Below are 20532 nucleotides of genomic sequence, written 5' to 3' on the forward strand. Positions count from 1 at the left end.
TTTTTTTTTTTTTTTTTTTTTTTTTTTTTTTTTTTTTTTTTTTTTTTTTGTTGCAGGGTGGGAATTGATTTACTGGGGGGCAAAATAATACAAGACAACTTGATATGGAACAAGCTCCCTACAGAGACAGATGAGGACAGGAATGTGAAGCAAGGCACCTTTCTCAAACAGTTGTCGTCATCTTCAGGGGCTCTCCAGGCTTCTGTCTAATAAAGGTCTGAGCTTTTTTCTTTCTGTTATAGCATATACTAGAAGTACATTCATAGACAGTTCTACTCTCTTTTTTGCCTTTCCAAAGACAAAAGTAACAGGATGATGCTGTACATTGGTTTGATCAGGTGTCTACTCTAATGACCAAAGGCCAAGGCTTTCTGAATTATGGAACATGATTCAACTGGCCTTTTTGCACTTGGTCAGGGAACTTTTCTTCCTGGTAAGTTAAACAGTAGGGATGTGTAATGCCAGTTTTATTCTGCCAGTTTCTGGGATTGTCAGCCCTTTTAAGGTATGTATTTAAGATTTTGGGTATGGGGGGTTTTTTTTGTGGTTATTGCTTCTTCTGTCAGGATGCGCATCCTGAGGTTGAAAGAAGGCGATGAATTTAAAACAGAGGTACCACATGCACCCATCCCATCACTATTCAACCCAATATCAGTTAAGACAGGTCTTTTTAAAAGAGAAATTGCTTAGCTTGCTTCAGTATTCCCAGATGTCTGCCCAGTGCATTGGTCTAAACTGGAATCAATGTACCCTGAGCGAACATTTAAGGTGATTATCATAAATGACACCACAGCCTGTGACAGAACCCATATTGTGGCACTGTGGTTTAGAACAGGCAGTATCAACCAACATATCAATGTCACTGCAACAATTACCAGGTCTCAATAAAGACTATTTAGGGGGTTAACAAAACCTGTATGCACATATGCAGGCATCTGCTTGTGAGGAACAGTGTTTCAAGTTCATTTAGGCTTTTAATTAAACCAACTACCAGGCTGTTAATGTCAACAAGAATAATATTTGAGTTTTGATGTGCTGTAGGCCATCCTGCCTGAGCAGCAGCATCACCTGCCAAAGCTGCCTGCAGTCACACTCCTCCAGTTTAGGAAGAGTGACATGATGAGACAAAAAGCTTGATATTTCCCTCTTCAATTCCAGAAGTCACTTAGTACTGTTTACCATATTTGGCCCCTCTTTCTTAGCTGAGGGAGATCAAAGACAATTTGGGCATAAAAGAAGCTGTTTGTTTAAATTCCTTGAATAATATAATTCTGCGCATTTTTCATAAAAGTGACTATCTTGCTTTGATAGCAGCCTGCTAGACAGCCACAGCTCCACTGTAGCTCTCTTTGAAGATATTCCAAGATTGTGATAAAGCATCTTTCTTTGGGTCAAATAACATGAATTTATTGCTCCAATTCCTATTATCTGAGAACACATTGTAATTGAATTGTAGTACATTTTCCCCAGCTCTCTAGAGGTCTGTTTAAGAAGGTGGACAGAAAAGTAAGTGTGGGCGAAAGGAAACAATAAGTTTAAAGCAAATAGTCTCTCTACAGATGATTTGAATCATTGTAAATGACAATTTTTATTTGGGTTTTACAATAACCATTCTAAAATGCAACTCCTTTGCTAAAGGCTCCTTCAAATAACACTTGTTTAGATTTGACCTGAATTGACAAGAGTAATTTCTTCCTGCTTGGACAGGAAGTTTCAAACCAACCAATCTTTAAATGTGACTGAAAATTTTGAGGCAGACCATAGGTCTCCTGTGTCAGAGCTAAGAAGATCTCATGGCTTCTGCTATGGTCCTCAATGTCCTGTAAGCTGGTTTCTCAGGTGATGCAAACAGAAACAAAGGCTACAACAGCAGAGTAGGTAAGGTATGGCATTGAAGGCCTGGGTTTGAGCTGCAGTCTGTTTATATGAAGGTCACCTTATATGAAGATCACCAGTCAATCTACTATAAAACAGGTTGTTTGGGTTGAGGAATCACAGTCAGCTGTGATATTAGCCAAGTTATCCCTTTGAATATTTCCACCTACAAAATCTGTTGCAACTTCAACTCCTAGGAATAGATTGACCTCGCACTTTATTTTTTTTCTTTTGACAATCCTCGCCAAATTTCTGGGAATGCATTTGTCTTCAGATCTTAGACCTCACACAAGATCCTATGCTACCTTTGAGCTTAAATTTCATTTAAGGCAGGCTATATTAAGAATGAGAAAGAAAAAGGAAATCCTGTTTTTTTTAAAAGCCATTAGGACCTCAGCTGCAAAATGGTTGTTTCTTGAAAATGGAGCTAATATGTTTTATAGGTCTTTTAAAAAACTAAGCTCCAGAAGGCAGAAACACCCTTTCAAGCTCCAATGCTAATTCACCATTGTTCTTAATTAGGGAAGATACAAAGCAGACACACAGAGACATCTCTTTGCTTGGTTCCCATTAAAATCTGCTAATGAGGCAAGCACAAAAAGAAACCCACACAAAATAGGGACAGGAAAGGGGAATTTTATGACCACAAAAAAAAAAAAAAAAAAAAGAAAAAAAAGAAAAGAAAAAAAAAAAAAAGAGAGAGAATCTCCTCCAAAACTTAATTAACTATAAAGAAATGGCAGTTGGCATAGGCTGTGGTATCTGTCTACATTTCATGCCCTGATTAGCCAAAGTGCTGACTTCTGGTTTTAGTCCTTTCTTACTTGCAAATGTTCTGTGAAAGAAGAATGGTGTTTTCACTCATTGTATGTCAACTTGCAGTTACTTGTGTTGGAGTCAAGATTTTCTGTACAATCTAAGTATCTGTAGATTCATACGGGCATTCCAGCAATGACAACCTACCTTGGGCAAGGAGTACTTTGGCAGCTTCATCTGTGCAAATGTGTTCCTCCTATAAGAAACGTAATAATGTGGTCTTCCTCCTGATGTCAGCTATGAGAGAAGCAGGAAAGATATCATCAGGTTTTTCTTATTTATTTTTTTTCTCATCATGGAGAATATCAAACAAAAGCTGTTAAGAGAAATACCACAGTGTGGTAGTAATGGCTTAAAACTGCAGTGCCATTACAGGCGACGGATAAACATTGATCCAGCTGACAGTGGCTGAAAAATAAAACAAGAGGAATCCCAATTTCAGCAAGGAGAGATAAAGGTCAGAATTTCATGTGAAAACCTGGGGAAACTGAAGTCCTGATTTCACTTGGGCCATGGAATCACATGCTGATACCAGAGCTTTCCTCTGCCTTACCACAAAACTGTCTGTTCTTTGCTATCTGCAGAGCTGCCATGAAGCTGTTGGTTGGATCAGCAGACTGGCAGACACGAGGCTTGATTTCTATTTCTGCTTCCAGTTTTGGTTCCTGTGTGGCAATGTACAAGCCATCATAAGTTATCTGTTACAAGATAAACTAAGCCCTTCAGAGATATGAAGGTCTAGGAGAAGCTCCATGGATTCGGCATTTCTGTGAATCTGGCCACTTATTTAAGTGCATAAATACTGATGGCAAGACCTAAAATTGTCGTGTTAGAGAAATGTGAGGTATCAATTTCTACCACCTATTAAAGGAGGGAAAATGAAAGAAAAAAGCTGGCAATTTTATCTGGCTTCCAGTGCTACTGAAGTATAATCAATGTTTGTAAAGTACTTGAAAATCCTTGGACAAAAGATACTGAAGAACAAATATTCCAAAGGATTCTCCATGCAGAACTTTGCTTTAATTGCTTGATGCCTGAGCTTATCAAGACTTTTCTTTAGTAGTAGGTGTTTTACAATGCACTGCAGTAGTTTAAAATGCATGATACACAGAGGCTAGGTTCATACCAGATTAAGTAAAATAAGTGCTATTTCTCATCCTAAAAGGGGAAGGAATGCCAGAAGTATTCTTTTGTGAGAGACTGTGAGTTTGTAAATAAAACACAGTTTAGTGGGAAAATAAACTCCCTTTCCCTTATCCTAGTGCTTTTAAGCCCACTAATTCTCATTCCAAATGGTTTAGTTCAGAAAAGCTAGATGGAGATCAAGGAAGGTAGGGAAGGTTAGAAGAGGGTGTTCATCTACTCTTCCAAGCATATACAGCCTCGTGTAGGGTTATTCCTCCTTTGAAGAACAGTGCCTGGGATAACACAGGGTCCAGCATCAGCCATGGTGCATTATTTAACAGGTCCTTGTCAGCCAGATACAAATGTAACCACTTGAAGAATCACATTTTAAATTACTAGACAACAGTGAATTCCCTGACTACATCAAACAAAGCAGAGGTGTGTTCCAGGGATTACAATATTATTATTACATACATCTAAGTGTCAATTATTAATGATTGGTAAGTACTATCTCTTTGGCCTGTTATTTGTTTCAGAATCCTATGAAGTTTAAGAATTAAAATGGGAGATTTTCAAATCCAAATAATAAATCCCGTCTTCACAAACTGCATTACAAACACGAATCCATGGAGTTGTGCAAAGTCCCACTGGGTATTAAGGAGAACATGGTAAGAGCTGCCTCTTTACATGTTCCTCCTTACACCATGACGGGCAAAAATTTGACAGCACTGGGAACACTATACAGCAGTTTATGAAAGAGAAGGATAAACTCATCAAAATACAAGGGTTATCCAGGAAGGTAAACAATCTCCCCAGCACTGACTTCGGATAAAGCAAAGAGTTGGGCTTCTCTACATTGTTTAATAACATGAGGTCAGAACAGAGAAGATTAACAGTCTTGAAAAGCACAAACCCAAGGCATCAGTGATGAAGTAATGAAACAATTTGCGTATGAAGAGAAATATTCCAGCTCCTGTGTCATTCAAGCCACAAACAGTCATTCTGAAATGTGAGAGTACGGCTTAACAGTGATGCATGCCCCTGTTTCCCTGACGGCATAAACATTTCATTTCTGCCTCAAACACACTAGGTACAAAAGCTATTCTGGAACACTTCTCAGATTTATATGTGGGTAATTTAGACTGGTGTTTAGGACTGAGTTCATTGACTGAAGGCAACTAGCAATCAACTCACCCAATGTAAAATATCAGTCCTCTCTCTTCCTTTCACGCACAAGCATGCTAGAACGTAAATTATCTGGAAGCCCAGTTTAGTCCTAATGATTTCCAGTTCACCTCCAAGTTCCCTGAAACCCTGTTGTTATTTTTGTCCTCTTCAGCTGACATTAAATGGACACTGGCAGCAGCCTAATGAAACCCACAGTGGTTCCAATCTATTCACCAGTCCTCACCTGGAACACAGCTTGGCTGAGTACATCTCGTCTTCAGCCTTTTCACTATAATCACCACTGAGGCATAACAATAAAGCCTGATTACTCCTTTGGTGTTTTCTCTGACTCCCTCCCTCCTTTCCTATTTCCCTCTCATGCTCAAAAAGCTTTGGTCTACTCCCTTGTAATAGCAGATGACTGACACACCACTTCCAGCTGGGGGGTTAAAGCAGTAATTCCAGAGTGCTGATGAGATTGCAGGGAGTGGCACAGAGCACTCCAGTGTATATGGTGGATACTCCAGGCAGGAACTCTATGGCCCTACAGTGACAAGATACTAGAGGTAAAAGGAACACTATTAGCTTTGTAACAAACTGCTACAATCTACTCAGTGCCTTTATGGATCCAGCATGGACAAACATGCAAAGGAATACAAGAGAAAATAATATAATATAGAATAATATAATATAAAATAATAGAAAAAAATAAGAGAAGAGGGTGTTCTGCACCTGAACAAAGACATAATCACCCTGGACGATCAGGGAGTTATGGTCGATATAGCCTGGAAAGGGTTTGCTGCGAGTGGCTTCGCTGCAGTTCTGCATCTTGCAGGTGATGTATTGGGCATCTGAAAGGAAAAGAACAAAACAATTCACTTGAGATCCTGAGCACAGAGTCTTCCTGCTGTCATAAATCTATTTGCTGAGGCAGCATTTTTGCTTCCCAGACTCATGTGACATCATCCATTCAACAGCACACAAAACTTCTTTCCCTTACATCTTTCACAAATCCACCCTTGATTGTTTTCTTCCTTTAAGTTCCTTCCTTCTTTACCCACCTCAGCCTCCCATTATTTCTTTCATTTCTGCCCTAGATTAGACATCAAAGCTATACATTTTTACTAAGAGAGAGCCCAGCATAGATGATCTAATTACTCCACGCCACTGTTGTGGTTCTATGCTGAAAACAGACAACAGGAAGCACCTGAAGGTGGCACAGTGCAAAGGCTTTGTGGCTCAGATCTGACAGAAACCTAGTTAAGAGTGTATCATTCAGCACTGTTACCCCGACATGCTGCATTTACTTGGATGCTACCCAGGCTTAAGCTTAAAGCAGGAACTGAGTGAGGGAACAAGAGCTGCAAAGGACTATTTACTAAGGCAAAAAACAGCTCAAGTCCTGGGACTCCCTAAGTAACTGTGGGCCTGAAGAGTTGTATCTTTAATTTGGGACAGATACCCATTGTGTTAAGCCTCAGCAGTTTCCCTTTCCCAAGTGTACCGTTGTCATCCCCACCATGTGGGTTTTGCTGTAGAGCACAACAGCTTCCCCACAGTTATGCACTGAGTTTATTTAGGACACGGTCAAGGTCCAGAACATACACAAGCACGTGGACACCTTCCAAGGACTCATACCCCATCCTATCACCAGAGAACCCCTTTCATGATACACCTTCATATTTCCTACAGCACTTACATTCTGTAGAGTAATTCAGATCAACTTCGAAAGTAACTCGGACTACCTCCTGTTCAGGGGGTTTTACCTACTTCTCTGTTGACAGTATAAGTAGATGCATTCTGGCAGACCTGAAAAATCACTCCACATTCTCTTGAAACCAGAGGACTTAGCAGTTTCAAAGTCAATGGTCTAAATACAGCCATCCATGCAAGCCATCTCATCCACTGTCACTATATGGGAAGTCCTCATCTCCTATTCTAAAGCACTGCAATGTGCTCATCTTGTAATCTATCAACTGAAGAAAAACAATTTGAATTTCTTCATGATGATAATTTATCTTAAAACACAAAACTGGATTCTCAGTATTTAATTTGGACTCTTTCAGATCCATTAGAAATTTGCACTGTTTAATGACAAACTTGATCTAAAGAAGGAATGATTTTGGCATTTTAGCAGTAGTACTTACATGACAGAAACACTACATGGCATTTAATGTTAGAAGTACTTCTAATAGTTTTCCTTGGAGAGGCACAGACCCTTGTTTGATATAATTACCAACTTCTGATCAGAGAAATAACATTTTATACTAAAATAGAAATGTCTGGAATTTTACCATCTCATATTTAATCTCGGTTTTAATTAAAATCTATCATTTCACATTTCTCTCCTTGCTTCTAAGGGCTGTTGACTTCTGCTTGAAACAGACACACAGGGTAACAAACCTTCAGTAAAGTTTGATGAGGGATGATTTTACTCCAGCATTTGCAGAGTTCTTGGAATATATAAAGTGCTAAGTATTATTAGCACTGCCGTTTATAACGTTTCATGCTTCTGCAGCTCACTGCAAAACACTAATGAATGCAGCCTGGGCAGCATGATCGAAATGCATTTCCCTGCAGACGAACATGATTTTTTCCACATTAGCCACGAGAGGGCAGGGAACGACATAATTCCCAGCCTTCTCATTCCAGTGAGCTCAGGAAAGTTCCCCTTCAGAGCCGTTCAGCCCTCTGTCCCTCTGCATTCAGGAGGTGCAGCATGTACCCTCCTTGCCATAACATGCATTTCTTCCCCTGCAACACCACCAATTCCCACTCCTCCTCTTTAATCTAATCCCTTGTATCATGAAGGACAGACCCCTGCCTCCTCCACCTCCCCCTTCCCAAAATCATAGAATCACAGAATTGTTTCAGTTGGAAGGGACCTTTAAAAGGGCATATAGTCCAATCCCCTGCAAAGAGCAGGGACATCTTCAGCTAGATCAGGTTGTCAGAACCCCATTAAAGGTCCAGCCTGACTTTGAATGTTTGCAGGGATAGGGCATCCACTACCTCTCTGGGCAGCCTGTGCCAATGTTTCACCACTCTCAATGTAAAAATCTTCTTCCTTGTATCTAGTCCAAATATACCTTCTTTTAGCAGAAAACCACTATCCTTTGTCCTATCACTACGAGACCTGTTAAAAAGTTTGTCGCCAACTTTCATATAGGCCTTCTTTAGGTATTGAAAGATCACAATAAGGTCCCCCTGGAGCCTTCTCTTGGCTAAAAAACCCCAGCTCTTTCAGCCTGTCTTTACAGGAGAGGTGTTTCAGCCCTCTGATCATATTTGTAGCCTCCTTTGGACTCACTCCACATCTTTCTGTGCTAAGGGCTCCAGAACTGAACACAGTACTCTAGGTAGCATCTCTCATTCTGTCTCAAGAAAGTTCCTGAGTGAAATGCGTGGCAATCCTGAGCTTAAACAAAGCAGAATCAGTTAAAATGGCTGGCCCTACGGCCACCTGAGATGTTGACAAGACTGGTGGCTTTTCATATGTCATCAACCCCCCCACCCCCAGCAGAGATATACAGGATCAGACCTCTGTTTCCTACACTTTCCTTTTTTTTTTTTCCTCACCACCACTGTGTTACTTCCACAGGCACACCAGCTGTCTGGGACACACTAAGAGGAGATTGCAGTGATATCTTACTTCCCATGCAAAGGTATTGCCAATGCTGAGAGCACAGAGAGAGAACAGGATATACGTTGCTGGGACCAGCCAGCAAAGAAGATTAGGGATCTCCACCACAAGAGATTTTAAAGAGCAGGCCAGGTTGATATCCATTAGAGGTGACTGAAGTTCTTTCAGTCCTGTTTTAATGGAGGAATGGGGACTATGCCTATTTTTGCTGTGATCGCAGGAGTCTGGGCAGCAGTGATTGTACCATTGATGAAGATTTACTAAGGCAATTCCTGTGAACTTTTACAGTGCAATTCTCCATGGCTTCAATTCTAAAATGCCAGTAATAACTACTAAAGGGCAGAGGACTGAAATTGCTTAAGCTAATCTCACAAACGGCCAAACCCTGAGATGTGCACAAAAAAAGCTCCCTCTGTTGTGGGAGACAGAAAGAAGGAAAGGCAGGCTTATTGCAGTGCCTGGTTCCCTCTTTTTTTCCTAGGGGAAGATTTTCTGTGCTCACATTAACTCATGGATTTTTTTCACTTGATTCTCATGGACATTTTATGTGATTCCGTTGGCAGAGGTTTGTAATTTCGCATTAATTAATGTCAATTAATGTATTCAGTTGCTAAGCTCTGGAATTAATTTCATTAGTTTTTCTGCACAGATGTTTTCCCTGCCATAGGTAATTAGGACATTATGCTTCTCATTTCCAGAACCCTCACCTCCAACAACAGCTGCTGTTTTTAATATACAACAAGAAAGTCACACTGTGCCTGGAGAGAAGAACATAGCAACTCCCAGCTCTTACACCCCCAGACACTTTGATTTTGACAGGTTTAGACACCCAGAGTAGGATTCTTCCTGGGGAATGGCAGCTATTTCTAAAAAGGAAGCAAGAAAAGTCACAGAACATAAGAACGGAGGAGACTTCTTGTAAGTGAAACCTCTGACAAAATTAATCTGTTTCAGTGGTCAAAGAGAATTGCAAATGCTAACACATAGTAGAAGTTAAGAGCCAGAGAGACCCTGTGCCATGAAACATATCAGTCTTTTCTGTTTAGCTCGAGCTCCATGCTAATATGTTCTCAAGGGAAATGGATCCAACCTGTCCCAGAGACATTTCTTCTTTAGGTGCTGTAGAGGGAAGGTTATTGGTGGTTACTGGAGGTTGGAGAGCCTCTGCAAAAGTACATATGAGAGTTTTAGACTGCTTCCTAAAGCAGAGTGGGAATTTCTTCAGGATATTTTGTTGCTGAGTACCATTTTGGATTACATATGAAACCCTAATACCCACTGCTTTCTCAGCATTCTAAACTTGCATGTGTATCTTTTGTAAACCTTATTTGGTTACAGGGAGAGTCAGAGAAAATATTCATCATACTCTGCAAATGTATATTTTTTTTCTCCTTGTCTTTAATTCATTGAGGAATGTATCCTTCTCTCTACAAATAAACCCACCAATGACAAATCAGGAGTTTTATGCAAAGAGTAACCATGTAATCTATGATTTGTTTCCCTTCCAGATTTTCTATGGAGTATCCTAGTTTGTTTCTGTGCAACTTAGCCATTAGGGATATTTCTGCTTTTGAAGGATAACTAGCATCCTCTAACTAATAAATATGGTAGCAACGTATGCCACTGAAAGACCCAGGCCTGTAACCCCTCTCCACCAGTGCCTAATAACAGAGGCCTAGGTTGCCTTAGTAGTCCAGGTGCCTTAGTAGTTCCAGCACATCTTCAGCATTCACAACCTCCCATGGCAACGAATTCCAAAAATTTAATTAAATGTTCTCCCATACTTTAATCTTTCTATTCCTTTTTTTTTTTATTCAGAAACACAAAAAATGACTGTTCTTTATCCATTTCCATCTGGTCTGAATGTTGATTTGTGAAACATTCATGGTATGGGAATATGCTCACAACTCTCCAGGACTCAGCAACTGCAAAGCAATTAACCAGTAATGAAGATCAATGAAACGAAACCATCCCATTTACTAACTACTCACAAATCTGGTTTTATCCTGCTGCTACTCTTTCTTCACTGCATGTCAGTGTCAGAAATCTTTCTTTACGTAGGGAGGCAAATCCTCTGCCATTTCTGGCATAAAGTTATAATTAGAGAAACTAACAGATGTCATTCTCCAGGACAAATACTAATCATGATCAGGAAAAAACATTAATCACAATAAGGGAAAAAAAAAAAAACACTGCACAGGTTTAGGGTACTGTGGAAATTAATTCACCACTCTAGCTATGTTAGTAAAACACTGTCAGGCTAGGTTGCCTACTCACTTTTTCTACTACACTGATTATTTTATTCTTCCTAGCAATTTTCTGTGGAAACAGAAATTAAAGTCCTAGTGCAACTTTGTGATTCAGACATTATTGGTTAGATGCTCAGTCCCTGTTGATCAGCAAGCAGAACACATATGCTGACCCCAGCTGAGAGTTTGGTCTTGCCTGCATCACCTAAATTACCTTTCATTAAGAAAACTTGCTGTGTAAATCAGGACAGCAGAAGCTAAGCAAAGGAAACAGAGCTACTTTTTTAATATCAGGAGCTCTCTAAATTTTTGCCAGCACATTAGAAACCCTCTCAGTTCTTTCATCCATGTTTTAAAAAAACTCCCACATAAATTAATAACTTTACGCCAAATCAATTGGTGTCATCTAAATAAGCAAATGCATGTCTCATAAATGTAACAGTTGATTTTCATGTTTTACATCTACAGGAACTGTCACTTAGACATCCTCTGAGTCAGTTTTGCCATTCTGTAGAGGGCCAGCGGGTACCCACTTAGTCTCCAAATGCTTTGTAGGAATCTATCTTTCTAATTCTCACCAACTGGATTCCTCAGTAGGCACCCACCTGAATAAAAATTACCTCCCACGTTAATTAGTTTGAAGCAGGCTTACTGGGATAACCCTCCCTAGCTCAAATCAGATAAGCCCTTCTGAAAGCACTTCAAGTTGCATTTGAGCAAACCTAGATTTAACTTCCACCATCGCTCTGCCTGCTGACTGTGACGGTGAATGTAACAAGGAGAAGCTTATCATAGGGTTAAGAACTGTAGGGGATTAATTATCTTCCTGGGGTGTTGACCTGAGGCCAGACTAAAAAAATTCACAATTCCTGCTGACTTTGCCGACTCGCCTTTGATCCCTTTCCAAACTCAAAGTGGAACACCAGGGATACCCAAGCGTACAAATGCAAATGTGAGATAACGTTCATATGAACTTCTTCCAACCAGAAAAAACAGTTTTACCATATACTCTCAGTCCCAGATTGACTCGGACTGGGTCTGCAGCCTTTAAAAAATAAACAAAACCATCACATTTCACTAGATGAAAATTTGCATGGTGCTCTCCAAAATTTACACAGAAAGGATTAGAAATATAAATGGCAATGATTAGCCCTGCAAATCTTTCTCCATCATTACAACTACATTGAAAAGACTGTACTCATGTTGTTCATCTTTACCTGCACCCTAGTTTGATAATACACAGTGTGTTCAGCAGTCCAGATTTTTCTGGATCCCGAGGGAAAAAAATGTAGGGAGATCAGGCACTCAGGAACAACATTGCTAGCCAGATCCTCAGCAGGTGTAAATCAACATGCCATGGAAGTTATACTGATTTATGCCTGCTAAGAGACTCTTGTTTTGTTCCTTGCAAACCTTTTACATTATGTAAATAAACACAATAAATAAAATGCACAGACATGATAATCAGAGAGCAGAAATAGAGAGTTACTCCAGCAGAGAAAGCCCAAAACTAAGGTTGTTGGTGATGTTCTCAAATGACTCTGTCAGAGGGAAGGGTTAACACTGCATCCTGCTGACATTTCTACTTCTCACCTAAAGCTGCAGTTGTACTATTCAGCTTCTGCTGGAAAATATACCAGCACAAGAACGAGGAGTTTTTTTCTTATTTATACTGAGTTCAGCAGCTTCGTGCTTAGCCCTTCTATTTCCACTTCAAAATCTTTTATTTTATTGTACAGAGTGTGTGGCTGTTTCCACACTACTCCCTTTTCTTTCCTTCTTTCTTCCTGTCTTGTTTTGGCAAATCTACCTTCTCTAATTTAATCCCTTTATTGAAATTTTACACTTGGTTAACCTCAAAAGAGATATTCCAAACAAAGCAGAAATAAGTAAATGTAAAAATATTTTTAAAAACACCAAAAAAACCCAAATATAAAAACCTCAAGAAAATTCTCTGTAAACTACCCTCAGCTTGGAAAAAAGGTATCTTTCTCACTTCAGCACAGTTCTCTCCATCATCTCACTGGTAGCGACACACCTGCTCCATTCCAGAGGTCAAGATTTCTATATCCATTGGAGGTTTATGATTACTTTGTACAGAAAAAGGAGACTGATTTAGTACTTAAAAGAAAGCTCTAGTAGCCAAGAGACCTCTATATACCAAGCTGGTCATGGTAAGTAGAATAATAGACCACGTGCAATCTGTCTTGGTCTTAAAATCCTGTGACCTGCAGTGCTCTCAAACATCTGGCAAAAAATGCTGTGATTTGTTCAGCTACACACCATAGTCCTCTGCTGGAAACCAACACTCTGGAACAGAGGGCCAAACAGAGCATGCACTTACTGAAAATCCAATGCATTTTCTTATACTGCCAAGGAGGTGACTCCTTAGCAGAAGTTTCATTCAGAGGACTGGTTTGCAAGAGGGATCACCACTGGCTGAAGGTTTGACACCACTGATGCATTTACATTAGTAGTTCTGTCACTGGCTAAACAGAAAAACTTAAGTTGTGCTGCCTCACAACTAAGCCAATGTAAGTGTGAAGAATCAGTTGTTAGAGCTCAGTTCTTGAGCATTAATTTGTCATTCCACAATTCTTTTCACTACTATGCCTGGCTTTTCAGTGAAGCCAGTTTTGTCTACTTGTTTTTTGGTTTTCACCTTAAGAGCTATAATACTAATTTGTAAGGAGCTGTAATTACTAATTTGCTGGAAACTCAAGAAGCGTTTTTCAGAAATGTGCGATAGCTGTGCCAAATGTTCTTATTTTAGCCTAAGAACTCAAAAAGATCATCCAAAGCATTTGGTACGTGGCACTGTCTCTGCCCACCGTGAGCTGAACATCCCTCCAAAGCATCACCAAAATATAGCTTATTCAACATCACTTGTAGTGCTTCATCTCAGTGACCTCAAATTCCTCATGACTTATAAGAGCAGTGTTTGGTGCTGAAATAGCCACTGTCCTGTTAGAATACTTCACTTTCATTTAGCATATCCCAAGAAATAGAGAGCCTCGTGTCCCCAGCCTTAATGCCATATCAGGTTAGTGAAACCGAGAGGAGAAATAATAATCATAGAACATAAATTATAAGAAACAGAGAGAACACATTCTTTCACTCTTGCTATCTTGCATATCTTGACAGGGAAACCTTTAAAACTTTACAGTTTCTATCACAACTGTTTCTTTTCAAAATTCCTCTTCCAAAAAATTCTCTTTCAAGATAAATTTCCATAAGTTAAATACCAGTTTACCCCACAATGAACTTTTCAGATAGTTTTCAAGTTTACAGTGACAAAATACACATTTTAAGTAACACCATTGAAGTTGAGGGTAAAATTCAAGGGAGAAATTTATACATTTAAAAAGTAATTAACTGAATGCATCATTAATACTTTTGCATTGAAAATGGTAAAAATCTTCTTGTTATATTGCAGCAAAGCTGTTGTTTACTGAGGAAACTATGGAATTACAGTGAGGATCAATGACAGTCAGGTTTTTGGTGTGATGCCTGCCTAAGGAAATCCAATGTTGTGGGAAAGAAATCTGAGAAGAAAGATCTGCAAAGCAGTGGAGCTCAAAGAGAGACCTTGAGGAAGTATGGCTGGGAGGAGAAAAGGCCAGTGGATGGCTTAGGTTGCCTGAGAGAATTTATGGTCCATTAGGAGAATATTTTGGAGTTGCAGGTAAAGGAGGATCCTGGAATGGAAAAAAAGCACCTCAAGAGGCAAAGCAGAGAGGAAAAAGAGCTGATGAAAGTGAAGGACAATGACAGGACAAGCAGGAACAGTGAAAAATACAGTTAGGCTGGTCATTTAAAGGTTTCTAATGAGAGAGAAACAAGGTATTTTCAAACGCAGTACCTAAGGCAGAGTATCCCCAGTCTGCTAAAACTATAAAGCTGTGAAAAGGTGAAGTTATGTACTGTGTGAAAAAAACAGCAGCTAGACTTTGTGACTCAGGAACTTCTCTTCAATGTCATGTTCCCATCAACAAAAATCACGCCAGAGGAAATGAAAGTGCACTGTGTAGTAACTCCAATTACTGCTTATCACCTATTCTCCCTTACCATGTTCTCGGTCCTTTCACAGACTGGTAAACCCAACTTTTTGCCATTCTGGAAAGGCCCGTCTTCTGACAGACCTGACTTGGAACAGCCAAACCTCTCATATTAAGTGAGTGAACAAGGAAAAAGAAGTCAGATTTCTACTGTCATATTGTGTGGTTACAAGAATATGAGGACAGCCCAGTATACCACAATATTTAAAAGCTGATCTACTTACGACCATCCACTGTTTTTGCCTCCAGGTGCACGAGATCAGGCTCTCTACCATTCCCCATCATAGACCTGTAAAAGACAGATTGAGACAAAGGTATTAAAAACAAAATGCACTGTGAATGTCTGAGATATTAATTTCACAGGAGATCCTGTTTAACTGGACATAAACTCATACTCACAAATAAGAAGTGATAATTTTGAAAGAATTTTGGAGTTTTCCCTAAAATAAACTTGAACATTTTAAAGAAATTCTACCATTTTATCTAATCAATGTCATTGTACTTATGAGTTCTTTATTTCTGACCCCTTCACTTCTTTCCACGTGGCCACTTACCTGTTCCTGCTCTCATTGGCACCTGCCATTTTGATGTGTCTCCTGGTTTGGTCAGAGGGATGCATTTCAGTTCAGGGTGGGATACAGAAGACTTTAATAGATGAGATAATAGTATTTGCCAGCTAATTATACTAGTTATAGCTGTTCCTTTATATTGGACATTTTATGCACATTTGCTTAATTGACACTCTTAATGATCAATGTTCCCTCATTAATTAAGAATTTTTAAAAACTCATTTTATCCTGAGACATTTTATCACTTCTGATCTAATAAAAACAGTGTTCCATTAATAAAAGAAATGTCACATTGACTCAGAAAATTACTGTTTGTTCACTCTGAATTAACATGTAACAAATAGAGATAATGAGCATGACAAATAGGCGTTTATGGAACCAAGCTCTGCTTCCATTATTAAGGTTCCCCTGGACTGGCCTCATCAACTCCCTGGAAGAGTCCAAATGGCCAGTGGTTTGATGGACAGTCTGCATTATAGAAATGCTGACTGCAAGAAAGTAACAATCCCATTCTACAGCAGCCTCAGCAGCATCTCTGACAATCTGCCTTGTTTCTGGTCTTAGTCCTATCACTCAAGTCATAATCCTAGATTAAATCTAAGGGTTAAACAACCAGTTTCTTGTTAGCTGCCTGACCTCCAAGTTAATAGAACCATGAGGGAAGACATGCATTCATTTCCAGTGATAGACAAATTAGATGTTCTGTTCAAAGCCTAATTATTTTTTAGGAAATCAGAACTGAGATTCAAACAGCGATTTAGACCTTAATTCAGTTCCCACTGACTGCAATCAGAGGCAACTCCAGCGCTTAATCATCATGTGCATTAACTAATAACTATTATAAAAATGTTAACAATAACAAGGCTATCTGTGTCCTGATTAATCCTTAGCTTTGCTTGACAAAATCTGTAGCAATTCACTAGCTAGAAAAGGTTTTTGTTCTCCTTTGCTGGGAACTGAATTTTGAGAAACTACTCTGAGCTAGCATTGCCTTCACCTCTTCTCCATTTTTAATAAAGTTTATGGCAAGGTCTTATTCTCCTAAACATTCAACTTTCATTTAAAATCTCTGCTTCCTGATAATTGACACCAAGTAGGCGGTAAAGAAGCACCTTCCGAGGGCACTTTTCTTATACCTGCTATCATCAGCAAGTTTAGGGCCAAAATGCTGGGCCTACTAGTTACAATTCAGTTCAAGAGAGATAGATGCCAGTGACAAACAGTGCTAAAGAAGGACTAAGCTTGCAGTATGGCGTATTTCCTTTTCATTCTTGTTTATTTAAGTGGGCTTTAAATACTGGTATTATTAAAATAGCCCACCTGGAACTGGGCTGAAGAACAGAAAATACAGTCCAGCTTTGCCAGTGCATTCCTCCCCCTAACCTCACACACCCCCACGAGGATGTGAGCTCTGCAAAGAAACAGGAAATATATTTCATGAATTTGAGCACTTAGTCTCTTCAGAGACACGCAGCAATGGTATTCATCCAGCAAAGAACTTGCTGCCCTAGTTAAAGTATGCAAGTCTACAGTCAGGTGTTTTGTGTTTCCTCCTTACAGTGCTGTTCTGACCCCAAGAAAAACTTCTGTTGCATCTTCTCAAGCAAAGACAGACAATTCAAAATGATATATCTCACTGATGGATGGGATGTGATTGTCACTGTTACTTCCACTGCTGATATGAGCCATATCAGCATGATTCAAGAGAACTATATAAAAATCAGGGCTCATAAAACCCTACAGCTACAGCTGTAGTCACCTGCATATTACTTAGTCTCACACTACAATAGCCATTTTTGGGACTGCAGAAGTTCCAGTTCAAGGCAGAATTAGGCAATCATTTGTCCTAAGGATGTACAGAACAAGGATGGCTGAGACATGACTGGTTATAAACATTATTCATTGACTCAGAGGTTTCCTTTCTTTTGATATCTCCTAACACCTGCAACTTAGAAATTTGATGACAATGATGAAAACTTTTCTTCCATTTTAGACCACAGTCACAAAGCAGGTAAAGCTACAGACCTGAAATATGTTTATTACCTACCTTTAAAAGCACAAATTACAGATAAATTATGGATTGTAATTAAAGGGGTAATTGAATGTCCTGGGCAGCCTTCTCTTTGCCATTCCCTTTTCTGAGCAACTTCTATTCACTACATTGGCAGTTCTTTCTTCTCATATTTCTCAAATCCATTCTTCCCTTTCAGCATCCATTTTCAAAGACCAAACACTCATATATCCCCAAACTTTTCTTCTTGCCGCAGTCTGTGTTTTCACTTTGTGGTAAAATGCCAGCATGTCCTTTGTCTGTCCCTTTAATCTCAGGCTTCCCATAATACTCCCTGAAACTTCAGGGGATATCCTTGCAATACTTTCTGCTGAATGGTGCCTATTGTATTTTTGTGATTAACTTTTGGTGTTTTGTTGCTACAATTGTCTGGACGTTTTGAAAAATGAAAAAGAAAAAAATAAAGAAAAAAATCTTTTGGGAAAATGAGGATTTAGAAAAGCCAAGAGGAGTGCAAGGCAATGACCTCACTGCCTTTGCACTGGAGATGCTTACATTTTGAAAAATGTAGGACCCCCACAGTCCTATTACAAAGTTGCTTCCTAAAATTTTAATCATCATCAAGCCTGCTAAGTAGTCACCTACACTTGTGAGCCTCACAAATCGATATCGCTGGCTGCAGTGCAGTAATTGCTCTGAATGCAGATTCTATATCCACCGTGAGAAGCAGCAAAGGGAAAGGACCCCAAATCATCCTCTGGTTTAGAACTAGGCTGAGCTAAACAAAAGCAGCCTGGCACTGCCCACTGCACAGTAAATGCTAGTTGGCATATTTCTGTAGTGACCAACCCCTTGCCATCTTCTCTGTCTGAAACATTTCTAAAACCTTGGCTTCCTTGGCCTGTCAGCTCTTCTGAGCCAAGAAAATTCAATAGAGACCCTGTTATCCTGGGGTTTCCACCTCTTCTATCTTTTTTCACTTCTAGGGACAAAAGCAATTGTTTATGGATGCTGGGAACTGATGAGGCTTGCAAGGCAGTCAGACCTCTCAGAACTGCAAAAAGGCATCTTTGTGAAGTAAGCAAAAGCTTCCATTTGGTGCACCTAATTTCAAACTACCATTTTTTTCATAAACAAAGAGCTCGAAACACCAGACAATAAGGACTGCATCTCAAGGGTTTGTGCATTCTGGAAAGTAGCTTTGGGTGCTTTTGATTTTGGATAATTGACTTCAGACACAGTCAAACCATATCTGGGACTATATGCACAAGAAACTTGATGGCAGTCTTTCCATATGTATTCCTTGTATCATGCATGTTAAAAGCAGCCAAGATCAAAGGTCTCTTAAGTCAGGCAATAAAAGGCATTGTTATTTTACATAATCTTCAATGCAAATGGCCCAGAATAAAAGGCTGGAAGAACAGAAATGCTACTATGTCCTTTTCACAGACAGAACCAGTGCAAATGTCCTTCATTCTTTATATGGGGACAGAGGCATTATGCAGCTTTCCCATGTCTCAGAGGAAATGAACAAGTGCAGAATTAGGACTTCTATAACTATACTTCTTTTTCAGTGAGGGATAAACAGGTATGACTTGTTCACGCAGCAAAGGATGGCTGAGAAATGACAGATAACAGCATGCCTCTACCAAGGTGGATGGAATGAGATCCATGCAGTTCTGGCCATTTTGAACTTATCAAACTGACTCAGAGTACCTCAGAAGTGGCTGCAACGCAATACCAAAAAGAAAACTGTCACATTGCTTGGAAAATCCAGCTTGACTAGTCATCATTAAAAATGTTCATTTGCCTCTGTTACATTCTGCAGATGACTTTGTTCTTAAAATGTTATTTATTTTGAGATTTCTCCTGACCTTCAGCATTCCTTTTTCCCAGTCTCAAATGGAATCCCCATCTCCACATATACTGCATTACACAGAAAGACTAACTAGCTGCAACAAGACAGGTGGAAGAGAATGTACTCTTAGAGATCCTTATGCCAAAGTTGTCCTATGAACATAAATATTCTAACAAGCTTTATCCTGTCACAATAGAGCTATAAAGTTGCTCTGTTCAGCACATGATAATGGCTTTGTAATTCAATTATTGGTAGAATTTGCCTTTGGGGATTTATCTTCCTTTAGCCTCAGCATTCATGCGAATCCCTTATCGTAAATCTTGCCAGTGCAAAACCAGCTCCCCCACTGCCTCTGGGACACGTCCCACCACTTCATGTTAAAAAACTGACAGTTTATTACAACTTAGTGAATGGTAGGTTTCTAAAAACAGAATGAAAACAACAACAGTGGATGACGTTCATGGAGTCCTCGGTAGCATCAATTTTTTGGTTCCACTGATGCTTCTGTAACACTTTAAATCGTAACTGCCATTCATAAAAATAGTAACATGTAGCACTGAACAGAGAGCTTTTTTGTCCAAAGATACAAAAGCACTTGACAATCAACCTTTAAGTAACCTTCCCTGCATGCTACTGATTTGTTCAAGACCTATGGAAAAGTACAAGACAAGCAGACCAAGTTAGAAATAGGGGTTGAGGAAAATTTTTGTTCTCAGCTTTATGGATAAACTCCACTGATTAGTCAAGAGCACAGGGACTCATTGATTTGACCAAGATCACACAGTTGCTGTGTGGCAGAGACAAAAATAGAGCCTGAGAGTCTTCCAGGTTCTTTTTTCTTTTACTACTATATTGACTTCATGAGGACTTCGCAGATACTCTCTGTTCCTTTTTTGCTTGCAGAGGTCAGTGAATCTGCCCCAGGAAGCTTAGAGTGGGAGGCAATTCTTGTGGTTTCTTTAGTTCAGTCCCTATTATGTGAAATGTCACAGATTTTACTGTTCCTGGAACATACTTGAAGGACTTCTTTCTAGCTTTAACTTAACCACATTATCTGGACATGTTTTAAAAACAAAGGGTGAGATTCCAGATAAGCATAAATCAGCACTTCATTTCTTTATATTTAGCTAATAAATCTGCCCTGACATTAATTTAATTAGA

The 20532-nt window shown here is 39.4% G+C and overlaps 1 protein-coding gene across 1 annotated transcript in view; it reads right to left on the reverse strand.

Moving 5' to 3' along the window:
* The window catches only part of SORCS1 (sortilin related VPS10 domain containing receptor 1), a gene marked incomplete at its 5' end in the record, with an annotated part of 93069 nt that overhangs the window by 64127 nt on the left and 8410 nt on the right, over positions 1-20532 (reverse strand). Inside the window, 3 exons of the mRNA XM_027906977.1 lie at positions 2839-2928; positions 5716-5834; positions 15158-15222. Coding sequence (XP_027762778.1) covers positions 2839-2928; positions 5716-5834; positions 15158-15222 — 274 coding nt within the window. The remainder of the gene's footprint in view (positions 1-2838; positions 2929-5715; positions 5835-15157; positions 15223-20532) is intronic.

Source organism: Empidonax traillii, unplaced genomic scaffold (genome assembly GCF_003031625.1).
Source record: "Empidonax traillii isolate 1590-97213 ecotype Southwest subspecies unplaced genomic scaffold, ASM303162v1 scaffold1382:size118074, whole genome shotgun sequence".
Lineage (NCBI taxonomy): Eukaryota > Metazoa > Chordata > Aves > Passeriformes > Tyrannidae > Empidonax > Empidonax traillii.